A 26,101-nucleotide genomic window follows, 5' to 3' on the forward strand; every position below is an offset into this window, starting at 1 on the left:
CTTCCCCCCTTCCCCCCTTCCCCCCCCCCCAGCACCGCTCATGGTACCGCCCGCTCCGCTCGCGCGGGAAGGGGGCGTGGCCGGCGCTCTCCCCGTGGCGGGAACGGGAGGGGCGGGGGGGACCCGGCGGGCCGGGGGCGAGGGTCCGGGTCCCCTCGGTCCGGATCCCCTCGGTTCGGATACTCCGATGGGTTCCCCGGGCGGTGCCGGTGCGGAGGGGCAGGGACACGCCCGGAACCGGAGTTCTGCGTCCGTCCCGGGGTGACACGGGGTGAGGCGGGACCCGCGGGCTCCCGGGCTGGAGGCTGCGGCCTCTCCACTTCTCCTGAAAGGATTTTTTTTTTTTTTTCCTGCTTTTAGTTATAAACAATCGTTTGGTGTCCGCTTTTCCGTGTGATTTTAATATGTTTGGATTTACGTGGGGCCAACGCCGAGGGCTGGGTTTTTTATTTTTATATATTTTTTTTAAACTTTAGGAAGCAAAAATCGAAACGGTGCCCTTCGCGTGTCATTTTTTGGTGTATCCATTGCGACAGGAAATGCGAACTGGGAATCGAGCGCTGCTGAGAAACAGCTGCAGGAAAAACAAAAGGAGCGCCGAGGTTTTGGGTTTTTTCCCCAGCAGGGACTCTCCGGGGGCTCCAGGTGAGAACTTCCACCTGGCTGCCTGCGGGAAGGCTCCGGGCAGCCCTGTGTTTGGTAGGAAAAGACGCCCTTAACTTGTCCTGACAGGACCTGTGGTTCGTGGAGACAGGAATGTGATTTTACTGAGGTTTTTCTGGTGCGTGTTTTCTGCCTGAGTAAATGACAGACGGCTCCCGAGGCCTGAAACCTAATGCTGGTGATGTCTAGAAAAATACTTCTTGCAGATTAAGAAAAAAGCCACAAAGCTCCAGCCTGTTGTTTGCCTGGCTTTAGAACAGGTTGTGTAGTTTCCCCAGTACTAAAAAGTTACATTCCAAGTCAGATGTAACAGAAACAAACAGGTTTGCTAAGTAAAAACAACTCCCCTGATTATGCTGTCAAGTTTTCCTCTGTTCTCAGTAACTCATCATTGCAGACAAATTAGTTTAAGAGGTGTAAGTGGTTGTAAATTTCTACATATTTCAGGTCTATGAAGACAAACGGATGTATAAAAGAAGAGACAATAAATATCTCTTTTCCTGGAGAAGTAGGAAGAGTCTGTGACCATGGCCCTGCAGTCAGAGTAAGCAGCTCCTGAGTGGAGAGGTAAAGTACTGGGGACCCAGGAAGCCAGGTGCAATGGATTTTGCCCTATTCTCACTCAAATGTAGGGTGAGGGAGTAAAGAGCCTTTATTTTCAACATATGCCCCTGAAGGGTGATCTCTTTAGGGGATAGAGGAGCTGTAAAGCCATTTGCTGGGTGTGCCCCTACCTCTTTCAGTCTTATCCAGGTACCAGACTGTTAAAATTTTGTTCTGTAGAAGTCACACTGCACCCAGAGAGGAAGTCTCCAGCTTTTTGGGGGTGAGGCTGAACACTGAGGGCTCTACTACAACATTCCAGCCTGGGTGCTCACAACCTTCTTCCAAAGTCCTTTGTACAAGCAAATTGTGGTCGGACAAGCAGTTGGCTGGCAGCTACACCAACAAAAAGCATTTGGAAGAGCAGATTGAGATGTTGAGACCAGATCTGAGATGAGCTCAGCTCTGAAGGGAGCCAGTGGACCAGGTGCTTTGAGGTAGCAAAAGAGCTTTCTGTTATCAAAAGCCATTTTTGAAAAATAGGATTTAACCTTGCTGTTTCAGGCTGGCAAGAGACCAGTAGTTTGGGTGGCTTCAGTAGGAGGTGCCATTTTTGTTAGGGGTCATTGAGGGTTAAAGTTTACCTGCTGTTTCTAACATGAGAGGTGGGAGTCTGGTTAATTTTTCCCTACATTTTTTAAAGATGTGAGCACACCTGCAAAGGTTTTGTTTACTTGGCAAAGTATTATTTAATAAAAATTATTCTTGGGGGCACAAAAAACTCCTGTGCTGAATTTGTTGGTGTGATAAACTCCTCACTTACTACTCTGGGCATCAGCAATGTCTCTGTGTTTCAGTTCAATTATTTATATAGCTTATATATTATGGCTTATATATTATAAATACAGTATTTTTAGTGATGCTACAAAGAAGGTGGAGGTGACATCCATGAGTTTTAGATGCCTGAATGATTATCTAATGCAACAGTTCATTCCTTTTAAAAGTTATTAGTATGTTCCTGGGCTGGTATTTCACCATTTGAATAAACAGTATCATCTACAAAAGCTTGAGTTGACTTTGACTGATGGAACCCACTAATATCAGGTTTTAATTAGCTGTTACAGTGTCACAGCTGATGAGTTTGTTTTGATTGGAAAACCCGGTACTGACCGAGTGTTCCTGTCCTCCCGGTTCCATTGCTCCAGTGCCCTGTGTGTCTGAAGGACAAAACCTGCCTGTCTGTTCTTCCAAAAGTTAAAAATCAGATGGGAAATTCCTGCTAACAGTGAATATTCACAATCCTTGCAGCCGTGGCCAAGCAGAAGCGATCCTAACACCTCCTCTGCTTCCCGGGACATCTCCCTGCCTGCCATTGGGATCTCTCCTCCAAGCCGGTTTTCTTCTGCTTCTCCACCGTGAAGCCTGTGCTCCCCGTTCCCTGGACTTTCCCAGATTCTGCTCCTTGAACAGAAACACCCTTTTTTTTTTTTTTTTAATTTTATTTTCTCCGGTCGTGCCCACAGGGTCCTGCTCTGAGCCTGGGGCCGGGGCAGCTTCTGCTGTGCTGGTTTGGCAGGTGGGCATCTTTTTTCCCGTGAACATATTTTGCGTTTGAACGCTGTCAGTAGTTAGCAGCGCTTTGATTTGCTTTGGGAAGCCTTATTTTCGGGAAAAGTCAAGTATTAGCCAGGAAAAGTCAAGTATTAGCCGGGAAAAGTCGAGTATTAGCCGGGAAAACCGCGCCGCGCCTGCGAGCGCCGGGCAGCGCTTTGGCCGCAGAGCAGCAAAAAACCTTACCGGAAGGTGACTTCCCGCCCCGCAAGCCGCCGGCGGGTTCGGTGGTTCTGACGGGCTCTCCGCGGTTCCGGAGCTGCGCGGTTGCTTGTGTCGCGCATGCGCGGCGGTTCCGCGCTTCCCCCTGGGAATTGTAGTCCCGGCTCCGCGCCGGGGGGGGGGGGGGGGGACGGGACGCTGCGCGCGTTCCGTTGCCATGGAGACGCGCGGCAGGCCGTAAAGCGCGCGGCGCTTCCGGCGGAGCGCGGAGGGGAGGGTCCGGTACCGGAGCCTCGTGTGAGGGAGCGCCGAGGCCGCGGGTGCCCGCGCCGCCGCCCCCGGCCCCACGCCCCGCCCGCCCGGCGCCCACCGCCCCCAGGATGTTCAAGAAGTGAGTGGAGGGGGGACCCACCCACCCGGGCGGTGCTGGGGGGGAAGGGGCAGGGTGGGGGGCGAGGGAAAGGGGGGTCGGGGCGGGCCCCTGCGTCCGTTCTGCCCCGGGGTTTGGCTCTGCCGGACCGGGTTCGGTGCTGAGGCCGCGGGAGCGGCGCGGCCGCGTTCTGCTGGGAGTGGGGGGGGTGGCTGCGTTCCCCGCTAACCCCCCGGGCCCCCCCCAGGCCTCCCCGGGCGGGATCATCCCGAGAACAGGCCGCCCCGCAGCCTCAGCTGGGCCCTGGGGCGCGGTGGCCTGGGCTGCGGGGCGCTTGGGTGTTAAATGGGAAATTAAAAAAAAAAAGCTAAAATGTAAGCTGAGTCATCACCTGGTCTGAACTTTGGGGTTGTACAAAGCGCTGTTCATAAGCCTGTGGTAAAGGTGAAGGGTTCTTAGGAATGCATCTGAACGGGGCTGTAGGTGTGAATTATGGAAATTGAGGTGGTGTCGTGTGCCGGGGTGTCTGTGGGACCACAAACACCTTCATGGATGGGAACAAAGTTTAGGGACAAAGCCAGCCAACCAGTGGGATCCCCTGCCTTCCCTGAGCTCAGTGTCCCCAGGGACACACTTAAACCTTGTGATATTTGAAGGTTGGACAGATGTGGGTCTGCTAAGGTGTTGTGGAGAACCTATAAACATTTCTGAAGAGTGTTGCTGAGATACAGCATCTTTGGGGCAGCAAATTGTGGATTTCTGAACAACTTTCACTCACTTGACAGATTTGATGAAAAGGAGAATGTATCAAACTGCATTCAGCTGAAGACTTCAGTTATTAAAGGTATTAAGAATCAACTGATAGACCAGTTCCCTGTTATTGAACCATGGCTAAACCAAATCATGCCAAAGAAAGATCCAGTCAAAATAGTAAGATGGTAAGTTTCTTTTTTTCTTACTCAGCCTGTGCTTCCAAAGTGATAGGATTGTTTCCTTTATGTGCTTTTTTTTGGTGTAATCCATGAACTTAGTGTTTTTGGAAAACATCTAATGTCTTATAGATAACAGTGAATGTTATGGCTAAACCAGAAAGTTTCTCTGTGATCACAGGTTTGAAGAGGGGCACCTGAGGAAAACAAAAATGCTGCCTATCAGTGAGTGTGCAGAATGTTCAGGGACTCTGCTGGGATCAGACTGGTGTTGAAAGGAAGCATTCAGCTTCATGGATATGGAAGTTCCAACTTGCTTGAATTGCATTTTTTATGATTTTGGGGATTCCTTGTATTATCTAGGTTTAATTTTTTTTATAGAAGGTGGTATATTTTTATTGATTCCTTCTTTATATCTACTCTTAATATGGCATTTAAAAGAACCCAAAGAAATGCAACTTGTGAACAGGTGAATGTTTGTAATTTTTTTTTCCCCTCTTGTGAAAGTGGAAGGAAGTGTGCAGGAGTCCATTGTTGAAGAAGAAGACATAAAAAAATATTTCTCCCTAGTTGTCTGTCTTAATTCTCAGATGCCAAGATAGACTGTGAAGCAAAATATTTCATTTAAACTACAAAGGGCTTAAGTAGCTATTGGAATAATTTTTTTTCAATCTTGCAGCCATGAACATATAGAAATCCTCACTGTGAATGGGGAGTTGCTGTTCTTCAGACAAAGAGAAGGGATTTTTTACCCAACACTAAGGTTGCTTCATAAATGTAAGTTTCCTGAGGATAGCAGTGGTGGGGAGAGAGGGCTGAGTGTGTGATTCCACAGGACTTCTTCCTTTAGAACCAAATTTAAAGAAAGAACTTACTACTTAAGTGTGTATATATGTTCCAGAATAGGTCTTGGAGATAGATATACTCTATCTTCTCAACTGCCATTTATTGCTTTGCTATTTCAGATGCTTGTATGGATTGCTTTCCCCATAACTATTGTAGTGCTATATGTTAAGCAAGCTGAAATTAGATTTCTGAGAATTAAATTGTTCAGAGCTCTGCAAAAAATTCTTGAGAGGTTTGCCCAGGACAGAGATTTGAGTTGCTGTTTGGCCCTATCTTTGTTCTTTCAAATCTTCTTTCTAACTCTTTTTGCATCTTTCCAAGTGCTTGTAAGTTCTTACTAGAGAAATAGTTTTTAATTGTGAGTTTAATAATATAATGTATACTTGTCTCTTGTAAGAACTGATGCTGCATGCTTTTTACTTTTTACAGTTAACTCTCTTGCATTATTTTTCTTGCTCTCCTTGTTGTTTTCTGCATGATTTGGGTGTCCCTAACAATGTTCTTCACTCAGATGTTTGAAATATGTCAGAAAAATGTGTGTACTTGAGGAATGGCTTGGAGAGCTGAGAGCCTTCCTGGATTTTGTCCATCTTGGCATTATTTTTTTTTTTTGTCCTGTTAACATTAAACTGTTTGGTTTTCCATGTAAGAATGAAATGTGTCATTAGAGGAATTTTCGACCCCCTTTTTTTTTTTGAGACCTCTGAGTCCGTGGGCACTTGGGTGATTGCTTTCACTGGGGGAACTTGTTCAGTTTTTTCCTTGATGTTTGGGTGTATGAGCTAGCAGGAGGCACGGGCCTGGGGCTGGGTCACCCTTTGGATCAGGGAAAAAAAGATTTGCTCTGTCAGATCAGCACTTGTGACAGTGCAGCCCAGCAGGAGCTCTGCTCCTTGTTGCTTGACCTTCCTACCCACACAGGACTCTCTGGGTATAATTTCTCCCTCTAAACTGACTTAACAATGAATTATTCATGTTGTCATCTTGCTGTATTTATTGTAATCCTCTATCTTTCCACTCCCAGACCCCTTTATTCTGCCACACCAGCAGGTTGATAAAGGCGCCATTAAATTTGTACTAAGTGGAGCTAATATAATGTGCCCTGGCCTGACGTCTCCTGGAGCAAAACTGTACCCTGCTGCTGTTGATACTGTTGTTGTATCCTTCTGGGAATTGCTGCTTGCTGTGGGAGGAGTTAAACTTCTGGTTTTGTGTTTTCAGATGGTCATAATCTGAATTACTTTTGGTTTTATTGGTGTTTCGTGGAGTAACTACTATGAAAAGAGCTGCCGAGGTTCAGGTGTCATTTGGCAAGGTTAAAATTATTCTGATTTTTATTTATTTATTATTTTTTTTTTAAAACCTACAGTGGTGTTCTCAACCATATAACTATTCCTGCTCTGCTTTTGGGTGGGATACTGTCCCATTAATCTAACTAGTAAGTGGAGCTCCTTTCTGATCCTATGCAGAACTGTAAAAACAGATGAAGTACAGTGTAATTTGTCTCCTGTCTCTTGTATCTCCTTCAGTTATAGAAGAATTTGCTCCTCTTCCTAGGAAAATTGGAAAGGTGTTTGGAATCAGTTTTGCTGTAGTTGAGACTTGCTCTGTGTCTAAAGTTAAGCAGATATAAAATAATATAAAATAAGTATGCCAGTTCCCTCCTGCTGCTGATGTTACTGAGGGGGGAACCCTGAGCCAGTACAGCATTAATAATTCCAAGCTGTGCTGCTGTTGCTGTCAGGTGCTTTAGGGAAAGCTGGGCAGTTAGCATCACATGTTGGTGAGCTCTAAAAAGGACAAATCTGATTTCAGTACTTCTATTTTTTTACATACGTGTCTCAGTTCTTCTGTACCATAGAATTTAAAATGGCCTCACAAACACTGTTTTGTTCCAGAAAGGGTGAGACTTACTGTTTCTCAGTTTGAGGCACAAAGGAAGAAGTGGAGTGCAGTGCAGCACTCAAGATTTTCTCTGTGATTTCTGTTCCAAGTTGATAAATCCTTTCTTTGTTCTAAACACTGGGATTCAAGTGTTAAATGCAGTGCATTGTTTTGCTTATTTTTAAGAGCTAGAGTTTCAGAATTACTGAAAGGCTGAAAGTTCAACATGAGATTTTGACTTTTTTTGAAAGCTGTTTCCTTGTATTGCTTTTAATTTTCTGAAATAGTTTATAAAAAAATGTTTTCCTTAGCAGTAACTTGTAGGCAATAATGGCAGAGGGCAAGCAGCACGCATTGTGTGTGGGAGTAATGAAGATGTCAGCTGAGGACATGTAAGTGTTGTAAAAATTGAAATATAACCTGTCCCATGTTATTCCTATGTTAATTTGGAATATAAGTACCATGATGAAGCTTACTCCATTCCTGTTACAGTTTAGTTTATCCAAGCACAGTGTTTTTTAAGAGTTCATTTTGCTGATTAATACTCAGGGAAGGAAGAGGAGGGGAGGGATACCTTCCTTACTTGTTTACCAAATAGAATCAAAATAGGTCATTTCCTGTGAATGTGGATTTTAAGATGTACAACATTAATGCTATGGCTGAATGTATTTCTTGCTCTTTGACCATACTTTCTCAAAGATCTTGCTGAGCTAAGAAATAACTTGCACAGAGTACTTACTGGCCAAGAGCTGTAATTTGGATTTGAGGTGGTTGCAAACATTGAAGTGATTTTTGTTTGCAGGGATAGCATAGAATAAAGTCCAACTGGTTCTTGGTTGACCAGTTGGGCTTTCCTGTGTGGAAAAGGAGGAGGTGCTGCTTTGTACCCACATGCAGCATTCCTGCCTGATGTGCTTACTGGCTTAGCTGAGCTGCTTGTGTGGAAGTCTGTTCAGGGAATAAACATCAGCTGAAAACTCTTTTCAAAAGAGAAAATGCAAATGCTTGCTTGTGTTTCTTAGCATTCAGTGCTGAATTGTAAGTGGCTAAACCACTTTGGCACTTGAAGTTCTTCAGCATCTTGCAGTAGGATGCAAGATGCACCCAGCAGGTTTGGGCTGTCTTGGTCCCAGCCCTGTCTGGCACTTGTGTGGGCAAGGAAGCTGATTTTGTGAAAACCACTCACTCCTGGGATAGTTCTCAGCAGGATCACCTTCTGTACTGGGTTGCTCTGTGGTCCTAAGGTGAGAGGTGGGACTGTGCTACAGAGTGGGAATTGTATTCCTCAGGATTCTTTGAGGTGCTTTCAAAAGACTCAGAGAGCAGGTGGAGAGCTGCTTCGGTCCCAGTCCCTCTGCAGTGACCTGCTGTGATCACTGCAAACCAAGATAATCCCAACTTCTGCAATTTTGGAGCTGGGTATCCTGTTCTTGTGAGAAGCAACATGAACCAGAGAGGCAAACGAAACACAACTGATCCATGCAGACTGTTAGCATGATTTTTTGTGATGTATAAACCAAATTTGTGAAACAGCTTTGTTTCAGTCATGTGGTGTGATTGTGGTACATGTCTGTTAATGCAATTCACATAGCAGTGTTTTCCTTCTTCATTACTTTTGGGCAAGTTGTGTAAGTAATGGAACACTGAGTATAAAGACAATGAATTATATTCTCCAGGGGAGAGTTGCTTGTCTGTTGTGACAAAACTTATTCTGTGGAATAAGATGCTGGAATAAAGCTGAACACAAATCCAATGCAGCTGCACAAAATGACCCTTTAAAAAAGATTGTGTGGCTCAAAAGATACAGCAGGACAGTATGTCTAACACACTGCAGGTCACTGGCACATAAATTTAGCATTTATAATTCTTTATTGAGTGGGCAGATGCCTTGCAGTGAGCAGCAAAGCACTCACCTGCATTTCACTGTGTCATTGGTGCACTTGAATTCCACATTCCAGCCACATTACACCAACTCCTGGGCTAGGAGTGGGAGAGTCACAACTGCAGTGCTGCTTTGAGAGGGAAACACTAAAATTAGGAAAAGTAGCAGAAGTGTTGTCTGAAGAACTGCCTCCCACTCAACGTTGTGGAAGGCAAATATTGTCACCATTCAGCCATGTGGCAACGTGCAATAAGAAATGTTTCCTGTGCACCTGCTGTCGGTGGTGACTCTGTGTGACAGCATCTCCCCTTCCAGCTGACACCTATTGTCTTCTCTACTTTAAATATTGTATTTTGCTCTGCTCTAATATTTAACCAAGCTAATACTTCTGCACCTTTTTCCTCCTGCAGTGAGAAGGTCAACAAAGGGATTGGTATTGAAAATATCCACTATTTAAATGATGGCCTTTGGCATATGAAGACATACAAGTGAAACACAAGGAACCGTGTTACTCCAAAGGAATGCACTTAGATTAAATGTGGACTGCTTTGTAATTCCTTGTTTTTAATGTGACTGAATGTACAAATTATTTTGTTCTGTGGCTACGCTAAATAAACCAAGTGAATGCGAAAGTACTGGTAGGCTACAATAGTTTTCTAGATTTCTTTTTGTTACAGCTCTTTTGTTTTGTCTTAAACCCAAGTCTTCAGTGACTGAAGATGTCTGATGGAAAGATCCTGCGTTGACTGGGAGTAGACTATTTCAAACAAAAAGGAGGAAAAAGCCAAGAAATGTTTACATTTTTATGCTCTTCTGAAAGGGCAATATAAAGTGTATGTGAAATATAATTAATACGGTTTATAAAGCCTCTGAAACATTTCAGATTTTTTTCTTCTGGTTAACATCATCTTAGTCTACCTGTTTCTTGAATGTGGAGAAATCAGGTTTTTTGACATTTATTTTTTAACTTAATTTATTAACAGCATTAACTTCAGTATTTTACTTCAGGATTTTCTCTTTTTAATATGCATTTATCTGTATAGGATTTATGAACCTAAACTGGTATGTGGACTAGAGATTCTTTTATGCTATTTCATATCTGAAGAATATATATATACATGTTCAAGTTTCTACCTGCCAGCACTGTTTGATATCACTCTCCTTATAGTGGGGTTTATAGTAATGGTTGGCATGCTCCAGATGGAGTGTGTGCCAGCCCAGTGCCTGATCCTCTACTCCCTGTTTGCTGCCTTACTTTAGGAGCAGAAACAAAATCACTGTTAAAGAAAGGCACGACAGCAAAACATGGTTATCTGTTTGGCCAGAAGCAACGTCCTGAGGTGGAACTTCAAGAGAGACCTTGGCTTGTGCACACTGCCACATGTATGTACACCTAGAGAATGGGTTAAAGAGCACTGTGTATTTGTCTGGAGAATTCAACTCTGTTCAACAACTGCATACCCAAAGCTATGCCTATGGAAAACAGCCTGTGCCATGGAATCATTTAATAAACTATGGAAACTTTCAGATCTACCACTCATAACTCTTGTCTCTGGAAGCATTTATTAATATTTCAGGTCTGTTCTAGCACATTTGATAATGGCACGTTGTGATTTTATATGCAAGTCCCTTGTCTTGGTGCTGTTCTGCATATTTGGTTTCCCTGCTCTGGGACCTTTACAGCAGAGTGGCAGAGGTCTCCATCCAATTCTGAAGTCAAGTTAAGACATGGGGGATGTAATGTGTTACCTGATACACCCTAATTCAAACTTTCTCTTATTAATTTATTTAAAATATATTTATATTTGAAAATGATGGGGTAAATTACAACTATTTATTAACGTAGGAAGACAAAGCTTAAGGTGATTGCAGTGGTGTTGGAGAAAAACACCTGTTCAAACCTCAGAGCTTTCCCCTCAGAACTCCAGTGGGTGTTTTTATACATCCTAGAGGCTGCTACGTATGCACTGAATTCATGTTAGTGCTAAGGAGAATCAGTTTGTGCTTCAGTGGTTCTTTTTTTTGCATAAAATGAGGTAGTCTGGAGTTCTGTGACTTGCTTTTTTCCCCTTCCATCTTGTTTACTCCTGTGGTGTTCTAGTACCTCTCAAATGGGTGATGAATGAGATTTATTCTGGTTTGAATTAGTAACTCCCAGTCTTCTGCCTTGACTTGCACCATGACTGCTGCTGTTGCAGTGGGGTTAGAACTGTTTTTAGTACCAAAAACACCAGTGAAATAAAAAAAACTTTACTTTTTTATGTCTGACTTTGTCAGTGTTCCTAACTGTGGATCTAACCTCTTAAGAATTATTTTGTTAAGAAAATACCAGTTAAATCAGCCTAATTCATATACAAGTGAAAAATACTAAGTTTATCCAGGTTTTGGCAGCTATCATGTGCATATTTTGCTTTATCAGATGAGCTCAAACTGGCTTGGGGGAGGAGAAGGTGCAAAAGGTGAGACAAGGTGCAACTTCTGAAACAGAAGTGAAACTGAGCAGTCATTTTACAGCTCTTGTCAAAAGGAGCTGATGCTTAAACCAAAAAAGATGTGGGGATTCTCAGCAGCAGGATGAGGTGCTATAAAGGAAGGTGAGAGAACATAACCATGTTCTCAGGTCCCTGATGGACACTGGAGTCCCCCTGAGGGCTGTGATGGTGCCTCCCTTCAGTCTTTAAAAAAAAAGCATTGTCAGGTCAGTGAGTTCTAAATGGAGGAAGTATCAAAGTCCTCTTCATTATTCCCAGTTGCTGTGACTCCAACAGAGTGTGACCTGCTACAAAACCGATTGTAAAAACACCACATGCCTTCCCCAAACCAAAAAGCAACAAAATAAAAAAAAACATGACACAGCACCCCCAAAAAAAGCACTGGGGAATGCTGCAGATTGCTTTGCTGTACACACATACAGCATAATATTCAGAGGAAGGTTGGGAGTGCAAGCAAGTGCACTCTTCCTGCATCTTGCTGTTAAAAATACCTGTAAATCTATTTATACCACATAGGTACTGACAGGTAACCAACTTCTTCCATATAAATGCTACTGGCACCACTTGCAGGAAGGAAAATCACACAGAACCTTTATGCTGATACACTTAGATATGAAGTGAAGCTTTAAATGAGCAATTACTCTTGTGCTGACAGGGCATGTGACCATCTGAATAGTTATTCAAATACAGTTATCTATTTCCTGTGCTTAGAAATGGCAGTAATAAGTGTATAAGTGACCTTTGGCCTATGCTGCAACTTCTCCACATCTTTTTTTTTTTCTTCAGGTTGCTTCCTGCAAATTGCTTCCTGGGTTAGGAGGCTCTACGTGACACAACAGCTGCTGCATGAACAGCACAGCTCCAGCTGATCTGTAACCCAGTGGAAAGGAAATGGACAGCAAAGGAAGCTAACTTGAAGCTCTTTTATTGGTGGTACTTAGAAAGATATAAAGACATTCTAGAAATGCCTGGAGGAATTGAAAGAATCAAAATCTTGCAAAAATATATTTGTAACAATAGACTAAAGTTCATTTGGGTTTTCATTAATAATAAATATTTACACGTAACCCCCCCCCATATAAACTTTGTTTCCCTTTATCATAAACATTAGCAACTCATTTTTCACTTCATTCCAGCACTGTCAAAAGCCAGAAGCATTTCTGTATAAAAGATTTAGAAAATAGTTCTCCTTCCACTTTTAAAATGAGACCTTTAGCAAACCTCAATGTGCAAAACAAACAAACAAACAAAATTAAAAAAAAAATTCATCAATAATTGTACACCACTAACACCAGGTATGAAAATCCAGTCTGTCAGTACCAATGTGTGACACAAAGAGCACCGACCCCGTGGTTCCAGATCCCTTCTGAAGGGCTGTCAGTCGTTGTCAGAGCCCTCAGGGGGCAGGAAGACGAGTGCATCGTTGTAGGAGTGGCCGTAGGGCCTGAGCCTGTAAACTCCAAACATCATCACGTGCATGTGGTTGGGGGCCAGCCCGCTGAAGGTGATGGCCATGTCCGAGCAGCAGCCATCCACCACCTCCTGAGGGTGAGTGGACATGGCTTCTTTGATGAGAGCATTGACTGATTTAGTATTAAAGACATCTTTTCCTTCTGAATCTTCGGCGTTTTCAGCAAATACTCCCGTGTACTTCAGGCAGATTGCCAGCTGCTTGTCCTCTGCAAGTTTCCAAATCATTCCTCCCTGCTCCGGGCACTTGTCGGTGTCTTCAAAAACATGGGAGAGTCGTCTGAGTGATTCAATGCTCAGGACAATTCCTCCCTCACCAACTACATACTCAAGGTCACCAGATTTCACAGTGTGGCCTAAATAAAAAGGCTGTGAGGGGTCTTTTTGCAGTAAGAAATACTTGAGATTTTCAATGATAGCGAACGTCGTTGGGTACGCCAGGAAGAACCAGTTGAATTCATCTTTATACTGTTCATAAGTTACCTTGTAAGCTTTTCTCATCATCACCCACATATCGTTTGTGTTGAGGGCTACAGAATCAAACACTTTGACTTTTTCAGAGCTGTAAAATTCTGCCTTGTCACAGTGTTTGCTCCACGTCTCTTTCACTGCAGCCCAGTGCCCCAGGTCTTTCGGTTTCACGAGGATGATACAATAAACACGGATACTTCTGCTCAGTTCCAGGCGTTCAGCTTCTGAAAAGTTTAAGACATCTTCTTTTTTGGGAGCCTGGATGTGATGGTGCTCATGGTGATGTGATTTAGTCCCGTGGCCCACCCTGATGTGTCCCAGGAGTGTCACCAACATGCAGAACGCTCCTCCGAGCACCACACCCTTGATGAAAGAGCTGCCTTCAGAAATCATTTTTCCTAGAAAGGAGACATGCTGTGAGAACTTACTGGCATATGTTTACTACTGTAGATTCCCCAAAAATGGACAGTGCAGCTGGTGAAGGATCTAGAGCACGAGAGCAGCTGAGGGCACAGGGGTGGTCAGGCTGGAGAAGAGGGGACTGAGGGGAGACCTGAAAAGGAGGCTGTAGTGAGGGGGTGTCAGTTTCTGCTCCCACGTAACAAGCTACAGGACAAGAGGAAATGGCCTCAAGCTGTGCCAGGGGACACATGGGTGGTGGAGTCACCATCCCAAGAGACATTTAAAAGCTGTGCTGAGGTGGTGCTGACTGAGAGACACCGTTTAGTGGTGGCCTTGGCAGTGCTGGGCCTGATGGACCTGATGATCTTCAAGCTCTTTTCCAGCCAGAATGATTCTATGACTCCAGTTTTAACACATTTCCCAGTGTCTACACCCAGCTGCAGTTCCCTGGCCCTACACAGGACGCTGCTGGATGGGGGGTTACCGGCTCCCCTCTCGTTACCGCTGCTCAGACCCCGCTACCCCGGCTCCGTTCCACCGCAGGGACCCCGCCCCGGTTCTGCTCCGCCCCGGCCCCGCAGCCTCCAACCCGCAGCTCCCCATGCACCGCGGCCCCGCCGCGCTCCGGGACCCTGCCCGCGATCCCCGCTGAGGCGGCCCGGCCCGGTCCCCAGGACACGCGGGGCACAAGGGAAGCCCCACAACCGTCGGGACCGTGACCCGCATCCAGCATCACGGCAGGGCCCCCTTCCGCCTCCCTTTCCCCGCAAGGCCCCGCTGTCAGAACCCGCCCGCCGCTTACCGGTACCGCCGGTACCGCCTCGCACCGGAACCGCCGCACCACCCGCTCCGCCACCACCGGCCCTGGCCCTGCCCCGCCGGAAACGCCGCGACCCCGGCCCTTCTAGGCACCGCCCGCTCGATGATGCGGATGCGCCCCCTGCCGGCGCGGACGCCGTATGGCGGGGATGCCGCCCCTCACCGCACCGGACGGCACCGCGAGTCCCGTCGCCCGCACTGCCCTCACCCGACCACCGCACTGCCCTCACCCACCCCCGCAATGCCCTCACACACCCCCCCATTGCCCTCACCCACCCCGCACTGCCCTCACCCACCCCCGCAATGCCCTCACACACACCCCCATTGCCCTCACCCACCCCCGCAATGCCCTCACCGACACCCCCATTGCCCTCACCCACCCAGCACTGCCCTCACCCACCCAGCACTGCCCTCACCCATCCCGCACTGCCCTCACCCATCCCGCACTGCTCTCACCCATTCCGCACTGCTCACACCCACCCCGCACTGCCCTCACCCACCCCGCCCCGCCACAGCCCCCCGCAGCGCTTCATCTTCCCGGCGTTGCCCCTCACCGCGGGCGTGGGTCCCGTCGGGGCGGGAGGGCTCAGGGGGGCTCCTGCCGTGAGGCGGGTGAGGGGCAGGAGCCTCGCAGGGCCCGGGCCGCCTCCGGCTCCCGGCGCGGCGGCTTCCCGGAGGGGCGGGGGCTCAGGCGGGCACCGCAGCGGGGCTGCCGCATGACGGGGAGCGGCTGCTCCCGGCTGCTTAACCTCGGCGGAGCCCCCGGGACAGCCCGGAGCTGTGGGGGTTCTGCCGGATGCAGCTGAGGGGAAGGGATGGCTGCGGGGGCTGCCCGGCCCCGCTCCGCCGCTGCCCCGACGTGTAGCGGGCTGGGTGGCTCCCGGTTGAGTTTATTGAGCTTCGTTTCCTTCTTTGCGAACGAATTTAGGCGATTAGCCAGGAAAGCAGTTTATGTTTCTGGCACAAACTCGCTGCTTTTAAATTAGAAGGTGTAAGAATGGGATGGCAAAGGAAATTGGCCCTAAACCTTGTCCAGAATCAAACTGACTGACGCCAATAGAATCGTGGAAAGTTGGGGTTGGAAGGGACCTCAAAAGATCGAGTCCAACCCTCCTGGCAAAGCACGGTCACCTCCAGCAGGTCCCACAGGAACACATCCCATCAAAGGAGGGCTTTGAGTGTCTCCAGGGAAGGAGATTCCACACCCTCCCTGGGCAGCCTGTGCCAGGGCCCTGTCACCCTCACAGAGAAAAAATTCTTCCAAATATTTGTGCAGGTCCACCCGTGCTCCAGTTTATAACCATTGCCTCTTGTCCTGTTGCTAGCCACCCCTGAGAAAAGCTTTACTCTGTCCTCCTGGCACTTGCCCGTTAAATATTTATTTATGATGAGGTCACCTGTCACTCTCCTCCAAGCTGAGGAGACGCAGCTCCCTCAGCCTCTCCTCACAAGGGAGATGTTCCATTCCATCACCTCAGCTGCTCTGTGCCGGACTCTTTCAAGCAGTTCCCTGTCCTTTAAGTGAGGGGTCCAGAACTGGACACAATATTCCAGATGTGGCCTCACCAGGGCAGAGTAGAGGGGAGGAGAAACTCTCTTGACCTACTCACACCCCTTTCTGATGCCCCCCAGGATGCCGTTGGCCATCTTGGCCACAAGGACACTTTGTTGGCTCATGGTCATCCTTCCATCCACCAGCACCCCCAGGTCCCTGTGCTGCTCTTCAACAGCTCAGTCCCCAACCTATACTGGTACCTGGGGTTTTCCTTTCCCAGATGTGAGACTTTACACCTGGCTTTGTTGTAATACATTAAATTTCTCCCTGCCCGACTCTCCAGCCTGTCCGGGCCCCTCTGAATGGCAAGCACAGCCTTCTGGGGTGTCAGCCCAATTTTGTGTCATCAGCAAACTTGCTGATAGTGCACTCTACTCCCTCATCCAGGCCATCAGTAAATATATTGAATAGTACTGGTCCCAGTACTGACCCTTGAAGGACTCCACTAGACACAGACTTCCAACTGGACTCCATCCCATTGACTACAACTCTCTGGATTCCATCTTTCAGCTCCTGATCCACCTCACTACCCAATCATCCACACTTCTGCAGTTTAGCTCTGAGTGGATTCACTGCCCTGAATTCCCAAACCAATAGGATAAACTGTGCTGGAAGCATTTTACCTATCACTTGTTTTCCTTTCCCTTGGCAGGGTGCACAGCACAGTCACACACATGCAAGATTAGCTAATATTTAAAGAGTAATGCCAAAACATTTTCCTACTAACATAAATTTTTCATTCCTGTAGTGATGATTATTCCTGAGCTCCAGATGGAAAGAAGTGTGTCTTTCTACACATCATTTCTCAAGAGACAGAGTATCACTGAACAATAGCTTGCTCCCTTGTTCTACCAGCTTCTTGGGGAAAAAAAAAGTTTTTGCATTCTTTATTTCTTGATTAGCTGATAATAGTGTTCCCTTAGGGCCACAGAGTGGTTAGGATGAACTCCTATGTAGGTTTCTGCTATACTGTAAGCTATGACCTGATTGGCTGAACTTAAGGGGCTTTATTTAAATCAATTTACAGCTGCTCTGAATTCTCTGCCATCTGGTTGGGTTCCCACGGTGCCTCAGTTGTTCGGGTTGTCCACATTTTTTTTTTAGGCTTGTGGCCCTGCTGTGGACATCAAAGATTCGTGGTGTTACTTTCAGCAAAAAGATCTGCAAGAACATGGACTGCTTGGGAACCAGTGCCTGTGGTTCAGGTAAAAATGTTATAAACCAGTGATTTTGGTTGGATCAGTGTATGTCCAGAATGGCTCCATTCTGTGGAACTGAACTCTAATTGCACACAGTGATAGAAAATGTTGTCCCTTTTGATGTTTGAGCAGTGCTGTTACTTCACTAGGGGAACTTCACTCATCCTTCTTTTCCCACCTGGCTGCTTTTAATGTGTAATGGGTGGACACTGAGGTTGTTAACACTTATCAGAGATTGGAGGTCAGTTTAAAGTTTGTCCAATTTGCAGAATCAATTGTGGCTTTCAGAGCTTCAGCAGTTGCTTGCTCATGTACTTCAGAAAGATTGGGATGTGTTGCGACTCACTGCTTCTGCTGATGCTTCACCAAATTGTTTTCCTGCTTGACTTCAGTGAGGTTCTTCTGAAGGCTCTGACAGAATGACTAATGTAGCTACAGATCTTGTCTGTCAGTTTAATATATTTTCAACATTGCCTTTATCCAGCAGCAGATCAATGAAGAGAAAGTTTAAGCAGCATGTAAAGTGCACTATAATCCTGAAGAGACTTTGCTGGCTTCTGTGTTGTTTGCAGCTGTTGCTCAGTGTTAAAAGGACTAAAATGGCAGAGTGATGCATAAGATCTCACAACAGACATTGTTAAGTGTTCTGGAACTATTTCAGAGCTCATTTGGACACGTGCTCCTGTAAACTATTAATCTCAAATTACTACAAGAGCTGTTTTCAAGAACTACAGAAGTGAAGTAATTCTGCCACGGGCTGGGAACAAGTCAAATGTCACAACCAAGAAAGGGCCAGCCCTAAGATGAAAGCTGAATGAGGAAAGCCAAGGGAGATGCTGACTCACATGGTAGGAATGAACCAGAAGATCTGGCTCCTCATTAGGTCACCACAAATAGCTGTGCATTAGCTCTGTATTAAAACATGAGTCATGTATTTATTGGCCAGGATATTGGCCAGATTTCAGCTCTGAATACAGACCCACAGTTCACTGAGATGTTCTTCAGCTGTAGCTTCATCTCTTGCTCCTGAACATTCATAGTATCTCTCACACACCCTCAAAGAATATCAGCTTTGGAAGCCTACAGACCTGTGCCAGGATTTAAAGGGCTGACAGAGCTGAAGAGCATCACTGCTTGTTGTTTGTCTTGACAGGCAGCTGATCCCCTGCTGAGCTCTGTTTGTCTTTCCCTCCTGCCTGCAGCTGCCTTTTCCTTCTGATGCTTTCTTGCCTCTAAGGAAAGACATCAAACATTATGGTCTCATTGTGTGGTCCAAAATGTCCGTGAGAGATTGGCTATTATCAAAACATATTTGATAGGAAGGTTTCAGCTGACACAGGCATCCTCATCTCGTACAGTGACTGCTTGTTAATGATCACACGTCTGTCCCCTCTCCTGGAAGGAGACTCAGCTGTCCCTGTTGCACAAGTGTGGGCTGGAGCAGGGCAGTGACATTCAGGAGGGGTAACAGAAGGTAGAGGTGAGGTATTGCAGGTGTGTCTGAGCAGTTCAAACACCAGTTAAGCTGTTTGCCATATAGGAAGAACCCCTAATCAAAAGATTACTGCTCTGTTACACATCTAGTAACAGGCATTACAAGCTGTACCTGTGCATCTTAAAAGGAGCCAGAGTGGTGCAAGAGCAGCCTGACTGAATAAGGAGCTTTGGTCAGAACACAGGAAAAAAAGGAAAGTCTTTCAGCTATGGAAGGAAGGGCAGGCAACTTGGGAAGTTACTGCAAAGATATGTAGAAGGAAAATTAGAGAGGCCAAAGCTCAACCTGAGTTAAATCTGGCCAGTATCATTAAAGATAATAGAAAGAGTTTTTATACATATGTAAATAACAAAAAAAAAAAGAGCCAGGGAGAATCTCCCCCCTCCACTTCACCTGGGAGGGAAACTTGTGACTGATGATATGGAAAAGGCCAAACTGCTGAGTGCTCGTTTTGCCTCTGCCTTTTCATCCATGCCAATTGCTCCCTGAGGGTACAGCTCCCTGAACTGGAAGACCAAGATGGGGAGCAGAATGAAGCCCCCATAGTCCAGGAGGAAATGATCCTGTTGTGCTGCATGGATGTGCACAAGTCTATGGGATCAGATGGGACCCACCTGAGGGTACTAAAGGGGTGGCAGAAGTGCTCACCAAGGCACAATCTGAATTTTAATTTAATACCAATTTCAAAACTCGGGTTCCAGTATTTACCTTTGAAAAAGAGTTCTCTTCTGTTGTTGAACAAATTGCTGGAACTACAAGATAAAATTGTAGAGCCCACATTTTGCAGGAGATAATGCATAATATGATCTTTTAGCCTTGAAATATGTTAAATTGCTTTACTGTGTTGAACAATACTTTTAAATCACTTTTCTCTCCCCTTTCATCCACGAGCACTGTCAAAGAAGGGCTTGGAATTAAAATAGCCATTATTTAAATGATGCCCTCAAGCACAGGAAGATATATGAGAAGCAAAAGTTGTGTGACTCCAAAAAGAACTTAACCAACTTTGGACTGCTTTATAATTTCTTCAGTTTTTAATAGCGTGTAGCTGAATGCAAATCCCATCTTATTATCTGGGTGTGCTAAATCAATCAAGTGAATGCTAATGACTTGCTAGCTCCTGCAATTCAGTTGGAATTGAACTAGCAAGAAACAATGCCCAGAGCTGAGCTGACATCACTGTGAGCAGCTCTGATGCACAAATACAACAGAAAGAGAATAGGAGCCAGACATTTTAATATCAAATCTCTTAGAAACACAGGAAAAAAAGAGTAATCATTGATCAAATAGAAACAGTCGGGGAAAAAAAAAAGCAGAGATACAGAAATCTTATTTTTCAATCTCCCAAATGAAAAAAAAAAAAAAAGTGGAGATGAAAATAGAATTCTATCAGAAAGAATGGGTTCTTAATAGCCTTTAAAATAAAGTGCATGAAACAATCAAGTGATTTTGCTGCATCTTGAGGGTCATTGCTTTTGTCAGTCTGAGATTATTTTGAAAAAGGGCCTCTGCAGAAAATTGTGATCTCAAATTCTGGCTCCCAGGCTCAGATTAAATGGGTAAGAAGTCCCATTGCCAGCAGCAGTGACAAAGACAGCCTGGTTGCACACAGGCAAGCCATAAGGGGAGACTTGCTTTTTGGGTGCTGTCTTGACATGATTTACAGGCAGTTTGTGGAGCCTGAACATGGGACTAGGTTTGTGTTTTGGTTTGCAGGAATTCTGGTCCAGTGCCTGAGAAAATCTTCCCTAGACCTTGCTTCAGTTTGGTTACCTGTGACCTTGAGATATGCAAAAGCTTCTGGCATGGTATTTATTGTAAAAGGGGTTATGGTGAGTAAGTAGTTCCTGTTACTAGATGGAAAGACCTGTGAAGTTCTGCTGATGTTAGTCCACTGAGAGAGGAGGAGGAAGAGGACAAATGGAAACAGCAGAGCATTTGACAGGCCTGAATACCAGTAGCTTCCATAGGATGCTTTCCTGTACCAAACGTTGACATCCCTTCCTTTTGCCAAGCAGGGTGAACTTCTGAAAGGTCAGATTCTACAAGCAGACATTTGCTTTCCTATACTGATGTTGGAACAGGAGACCCCTGAGCAAAAAACCCCTTCTGCTAGAGATGTGTTTGTAAGGAACTGGAATTGTTAACTGGGTTAGAGCAGCAGCTCAGGGCCTGTTTGTAAGGAACTGGGATTGTTAACTGGGTTAGAGCAGCAGCCCAGGGCCCTGCACTGGAAGTGGAGCTCTGTGATTTAGCATAAGGATGTAACACCAGCATCATCTGCCTGGTCCTGGGGTGAGGAAGGAACTGCTTCATGGTTACCTGCTGGCTGAGGCCCCAGGACAAGTTGTTCTGTGTAGGAGGGGCTGCTGGCACTGTGGTCAGATGGAGGACTTTCTGCTCTCTGGGGAAGCAGGGATGTGACAGTGGTGACACTGAGTGCCTGTGAGCAGGGTGTAGCAAAGCCTGCAGGCAGAGGAGAGCACCTGGGGTCTGAGATGGCTGCATTTGAAATCAGTCAATCGTGTCAGATTTTGGCCTTTTTCAAAGAGATGTTGACAGTGTCATGTTGTCTTACAGGGGCTCAGCTTGGCCAGGGCTGGTTTCTTTCCTTTGGTTTGTCAACAGTGGGGCTGTGTTTAGATTTCTGACTGGCACATCCTGTTACTGCAGATCCTGTGCTGCAGCCTTCAGGGGAGGCACTGCAGTCAACACAGCACCCCTGCTTTTATTGTCCTTTTATTGCCCTTTATGGCTCCCTTTCACATAAACAAAAATGCAAAGGTGCCACTGCTCAGTGCTGTGGTGGTACCTCCAGTGTGCCAGAGGCTTCATGGTATGGGAGGGGGCACCAGGAGAAAGACCCCTGGGGTTCCCTGTCCCTGAGACACTCAGTGTTGCTCCTTACAGTGCTGGCATCGAGGGTGCCAGTGGTGTGAAGAAAATATTGGTTCTGTTCACACTACCTGAACCTCCCAGCAGTCCCTTGGTGGCAGGGAGAAAACCAGGGTCACTCTGTGGGGCAGCAGGCACAGATGTCACACGTCCTCATTCCCAAGGGAATTGGGAATTCCAGATATTCCCAGGGAGTAAATACCAGAGGTCTGTTGAGAGGCAAGGGAGGGGATGCTATGTACTGCATAATCTTCTTTATTCTCCCTGCATTCCTATAGAGCTTCCATGTACTTTATACTCACTATGTGGCACTCTTCTTTTTTTTTTTTTTTTTTTTTTTTAATGTGTGCAGTACCTAATGTGCTCATAACTCTAAGAGCACACTTGTAGTTTCCAATGTTGATTTGCTGATACAGGGATAATGTTATCCCAGTTCCCACTCATACCTAAACACTGACCTTAAGGTGGAATCAAACAGTATCTGACTGTTATGCCTTCTGCCATCTGAGCTTAATTTTGCTGTCTCATTATTGGGAGGAATTTTTCTGAGGAAAAAATTATACATGTTTGGGTCAGGTAAATCAATACAAGAGGCTGTGAAGCTGCTGTGAACAGATAAATCTCTTTAGGAATGTGAATTGCTAGTGACATACAGTATCTTTTCACACACTAAAAGATTGAATTGAAAGTGATAATTATGTGCTGTTTTTGCTGCTTAAGTGGTTTAATGCCATTATGACTGTACTACTTAATGGAAAAGCTTAGAATCAGACTAGCATAGGAATACTAAAAATTTTAATGGATTTCTGCTCAAGTCATTCTTCCTATTGCAAAACAAACCCACCAAAATACATAACTAGATCTTTGGATTCAATTATTATCCTCTCTCCTAATTTGAAGAGCAAAATTACCACTTAACAGCAGTTCTCTGGAGTAGAATTTTAATGATACCAGTCATCTCATAGTTGAACATTATTTTCTCTGATCAGAAGATTCTCAGTGCTGAATCATTTTTAATTATTACTCCTAAGCAGTTAAAAATCTACTGTCAACAGCATGTCTTGAGCATCTGTCAAAGAAGCAGTCAGAAATATTTTCAATGGGTTCTGAAGTATTACCTGGCTTCTCTGCATGAGGAAAAGGCTTTGGAATGTGGCCACTGAAATGAGATTCTTGAAATAATTCATAGGAAGAAAACTATGTCATGCACTTAGAAGGATCCTTATCAGTTGATCCTGACATTTTCTAGTTCTAAACCAAACCTGATGGGCTTCATTAAATGTGATCCTGTCTCCTCAAGGAAATTTGCAATGGTTTAGGTGAAGTGCTTGTTTGAGAAAAGGAAGCAGGTTGAAGACTGAACATTTTATAGAAGGAACATCCTTGTGTAGGTTGGTGCTGAAGCAAATGGGCTGAGGTACTGAGGTATTGAGATGCTTTAACTTGTGCTCCTTGAACATGGAGGGAGGTATCCATGGTTTATAGGGAGCTGCTGTTGGTTAAAACTGCTACTGAAAAGTCAAAATCAGAAATAATGCCTCATAGAAACTCTGTAAAACTTCCCTAGGTTACAGCTTGCTAATCTGTTTCTTGCATATTTTTCCTTTCCCGTGTATTTGTGTTTTGTTTTGCCTCTTTCCAGGCTTTAACAACAAATTAAAAAAATGCATCAGACTTGAACTCTGTGTTCCCAAGGTCTTTCTGAGGGAAGTATTTGGACTTCTTTACAGTTGCACTCAGTTTCCCTGACTCAGATCAGGCCAGCAGTGCTTACAGCTGTGAACAAATCCTCTGTGAGGTTGAATTTCTTTCCCTTTGAAATAGAGATGTCAGTACGAGTTGGCAGAAATGCTCATATGCAAACAAACATCTTGAAAGTCTGACTCTGAGGTTCACAGATGCTATTGCAATCAAAGGAAATATTGCTGCTTCTTTTTCTGCTCTGAGCCCAAATTTTCTGTAGCTAGCTAATTGTGAGAGTTTTCTTCTCTGGTGTTTTTCTTGTTGGAAATCCCTCAGGAACACCACCATGACCAGCATTAGTACAGATCTTAATAACACCCCCTCCTCCTCAATTTGAAGTGAAAGGGAATTTGGAGTGTGGGATCAAGCCCCTAATTTGTTACTAACATTTGATTGAAGCTTAGTGTCTAAAGGTTGAGCTAAAAGGGAAAGGGAATAACTCAGGCCTGTGAACAACTCATCATGTTGGACAGAAAGCAATTTGGTCCAAGGCACAGCATGTTGGAGGGCTGCCACTTCCTTTCTGCCAGTTCTGTTCTGCATTCTCCCTCCTGATAACAGCCTCCTCATCCCTTTCTGTGGGTAACTGGGCTTCCTTCCTGAAGCCCTCCCAAATTCAAACTGCACTTGGCAATAATTTGATATTTGTGTTTGATACAAAAGTTTTCAAAGGAGCCTCTCAGACACTAATCAGGGTAAAAATGCAAATCTAAAATCTGTCTTATTGTACTGTTTCCTTTGGAAACCATTGAATTTCTTACAAGCCCACTTTGGCAGATGATGTGGCCCTTATAGTAATAAATCACAGGAACATAAGACACTTCACTGCAGCTGCAACGTGGCTAGTTAGGATCCTATTCAAGAAAAAGGCTTAGGCAGTGTATTTTCTTTCCTACACTCTGATGTGCCATTTCTCCCCCTTATAGATCAAGTGAAAAGACTCTCAGAATGCTCTTATAATTGTCTCCTTGGAGTTATAATCTGCAAATGCTTTTTTCCTAAAAGATAAAAATACCCAAATCTTAATGGAGCCTTTTTAAATGGCACATCATTAACTCTCCAACTTCCTTCATGGTTTTGTAAATCTCTTTAATAAGGGTGAGAAGAAGCTTAGAGAGGTCTCTTTGATTAAAGGTTTGACCTGGAATTACTTTGAATTTGTCTTATGGAGTCAGCAGGTTTACTGTGGCAGTTGTAACAGAGACTCTTTTGAAGTACTTTGCAGGTGGAGCAGTAAAGAGAGGAACTGTTACATAAAACTTGCTAAAAATGCAGCAGAACCACTTAAGCATCAGGGCACTATGTTGACAAGCTGCATCCATAGAGCACTGGGAGCAAGGTGCCTTGTTCCTTTACAGCCTGAATTTGCAGCTCTTGTGAGTGAGACTGCATCAGAGTTTCAAGAACTCTTGGATTCAGTGAGGTCCCTCCAGACTTACACCCAGGGTTCCTGCAAGGCAATTGCTAAAAAAAAAAAATAAAAAAAAATAAAATAACAGTTCTAAGAAATTACTCAAATCAGAAGGAAATCTAGACAGGACAGTGAGTTTGACAGAACTTGATGTGCTCAGTGCTTCATCACTGTCTGTGACTTGGCTCGAAGGAGGTGACCAGGGATGCAAAAACCTGGGAGATCTTTAAATCCCACTAGTTTTCAGTCTTATGGGTACAAGTTTCTTAGAAGGTGACCCTCAAAATCACCTAAGAGTCCACTAACAATTTTGTTGTATTTGCCAGTGCTGGCCCTATAATTCTGATCAATGAAAATGCTTCTCTGTAGGGTGGCCTGGCCTCTTTTCTCCCTGCTAAAACTTTTTGTAGGATCTCTAATGCTTAAGCAAAACTTTCATAATGGGGCAGTGAGTCTACACTGGATTTACTGTACAATATTTAAGGGCTGACTTCAGGAGTATTTAGAAGGAGAATCATCCAACATCTGCAGTACTCATGCTGTATGTCAGAGTCTCAGAAAAATCAGATTCTCTTTGACAATGTCCTTTTTCTTTAGTATTTGCTTTTGTGGTTGTACCTCTTGCCAGGGCTATACAACATCCCTGTAACTGCCAGCTAAGACCAGGAAATTGTGGCTTACAGAAACCAGCCCTGCAGTCTGGGTAGCCTTTTCTTTGACTCTGCTGGACCAGTATATCAAACACCAGTGTGAGGGAGCATGCCTTGTACACTGCCAGGTTTGCAAGACCTGTAACAAAGCCATAATGTTGATACAACCACTACAAGGTTAACAGGGGAGGTGTCAGGGGTTAACACTGGCCCAGCAATTAAACCATTAATCCCCCTCCCTGATAAAGAAAGGAGAGAGAATAAGGGAGAGAGACTGATGGGTTGGAAACTAAACTACCCAGCTTTAATGAAACAGTGATGATAAATAGGAAAAATTACTAAATCTATACAAATATACAGGAAAATTGATCCCACATTCCTCCCCCTTTCCCCCAATAACTCTCACATCACCACAGAGGCTGCAGGGCAGCCCTGGGAAAGTCCAGGCTGGAATCCTGGGGTCAGCAGCAGTTGGGAGCTGGAGGCAGGAACACACAGATTCAGGCTGGAATGGATCAGGAGCACAGGCAGAGGAATGGATGGAACCCTCCCAGGATGCTGAAGCAAACAGGGGCAGGAGAAGGGGAAGCAGGAAGGGGTTTGACCCTT

At 45.2% G+C, this 26,101-nt stretch overlaps 2 protein-coding genes and 1 long non-coding RNA gene across 5 annotated transcripts; 2 read left to right on the plus strand and 1 right to left on the minus strand.

Moving 5' to 3' along the window:
• Window positions 1–37: 37 nt before the first annotated feature.
• Window positions 38–1,329, plus strand: LOC139802753 (uncharacterized). Its single transcript, XR_011728774.1, has 3 exons — window positions 38–271; window positions 537–645; window positions 1,111–1,329. It is a non-coding gene; the product is annotated as an uncharacterized lncRNA (long non-coding RNA).
• A 1,902-nt stretch (window positions 1,330–3,231) lies between these two features.
• MCTS1 (MCTS1 re-initiation and release factor) lies at window positions 3,232–10,433 on the plus strand. Its single transcript, XM_071758226.1, has 6 exons — window positions 3,232–3,370; window positions 4,135–4,287; window positions 4,958–5,055; window positions 6,149–6,282; window positions 7,333–7,400; window positions 9,301–10,433. The coding sequence occupies exons 1-6, from the start codon at window positions 3,360–3,362 to the stop codon at window positions 9,380–9,382; spliced, it is 546 nt and encodes a 181-aa protein (XP_071614327.1). The 5' UTR covers window positions 3,232–3,359; the 3' UTR covers window positions 9,383–10,433.
• Window positions 10,434–12,291: 1,858 nt separating this feature from the next.
• On the minus strand, window positions 12,292–14,652 carry C1GALT1C1 (C1GALT1 specific chaperone 1). 3 transcript variants are annotated; one of them, XM_071758223.1, is made up of 2 exons: window positions 14,528–14,652; window positions 12,292–13,721 (listed from the first exon to the last, which is right to left on the minus strand). In XM_071758223.1, the coding sequence occupies exon 2, from the start codon at window positions 13,714–13,716 to the stop codon at window positions 12,760–12,762; it is 957 nt and encodes a 318-aa protein (XP_071614324.1). In that variant the 5' UTR covers window positions 13,717–13,721; window positions 14,528–14,652; the 3' UTR covers window positions 12,292–12,759. The 3 variants fall into 3 exon arrangements, with proteins under 3 accessions (XP_071614324.1, XP_071614325.1, XP_071614326.1); XM_071758224.1 differs by having other exon boundaries at window positions 12,292–13,876; window positions 14,528–14,609; XM_071758225.1 differs by having other exon boundaries at window positions 12,292–13,888; window positions 14,528–14,595.
• Between the last annotated feature and the right edge of the window lie 11,449 nt (window positions 14,653–26,101).

Source organism: Heliangelus exortis, chromosome 14 (assembly GCF_036169615.1).
Source record: "Heliangelus exortis chromosome 14, bHelExo1.hap1, whole genome shotgun sequence".
In the NCBI taxonomy this organism is placed as follows: domain Eukaryota; kingdom Metazoa; phylum Chordata; class Aves; order Apodiformes; family Trochilidae; genus Heliangelus; species Heliangelus exortis.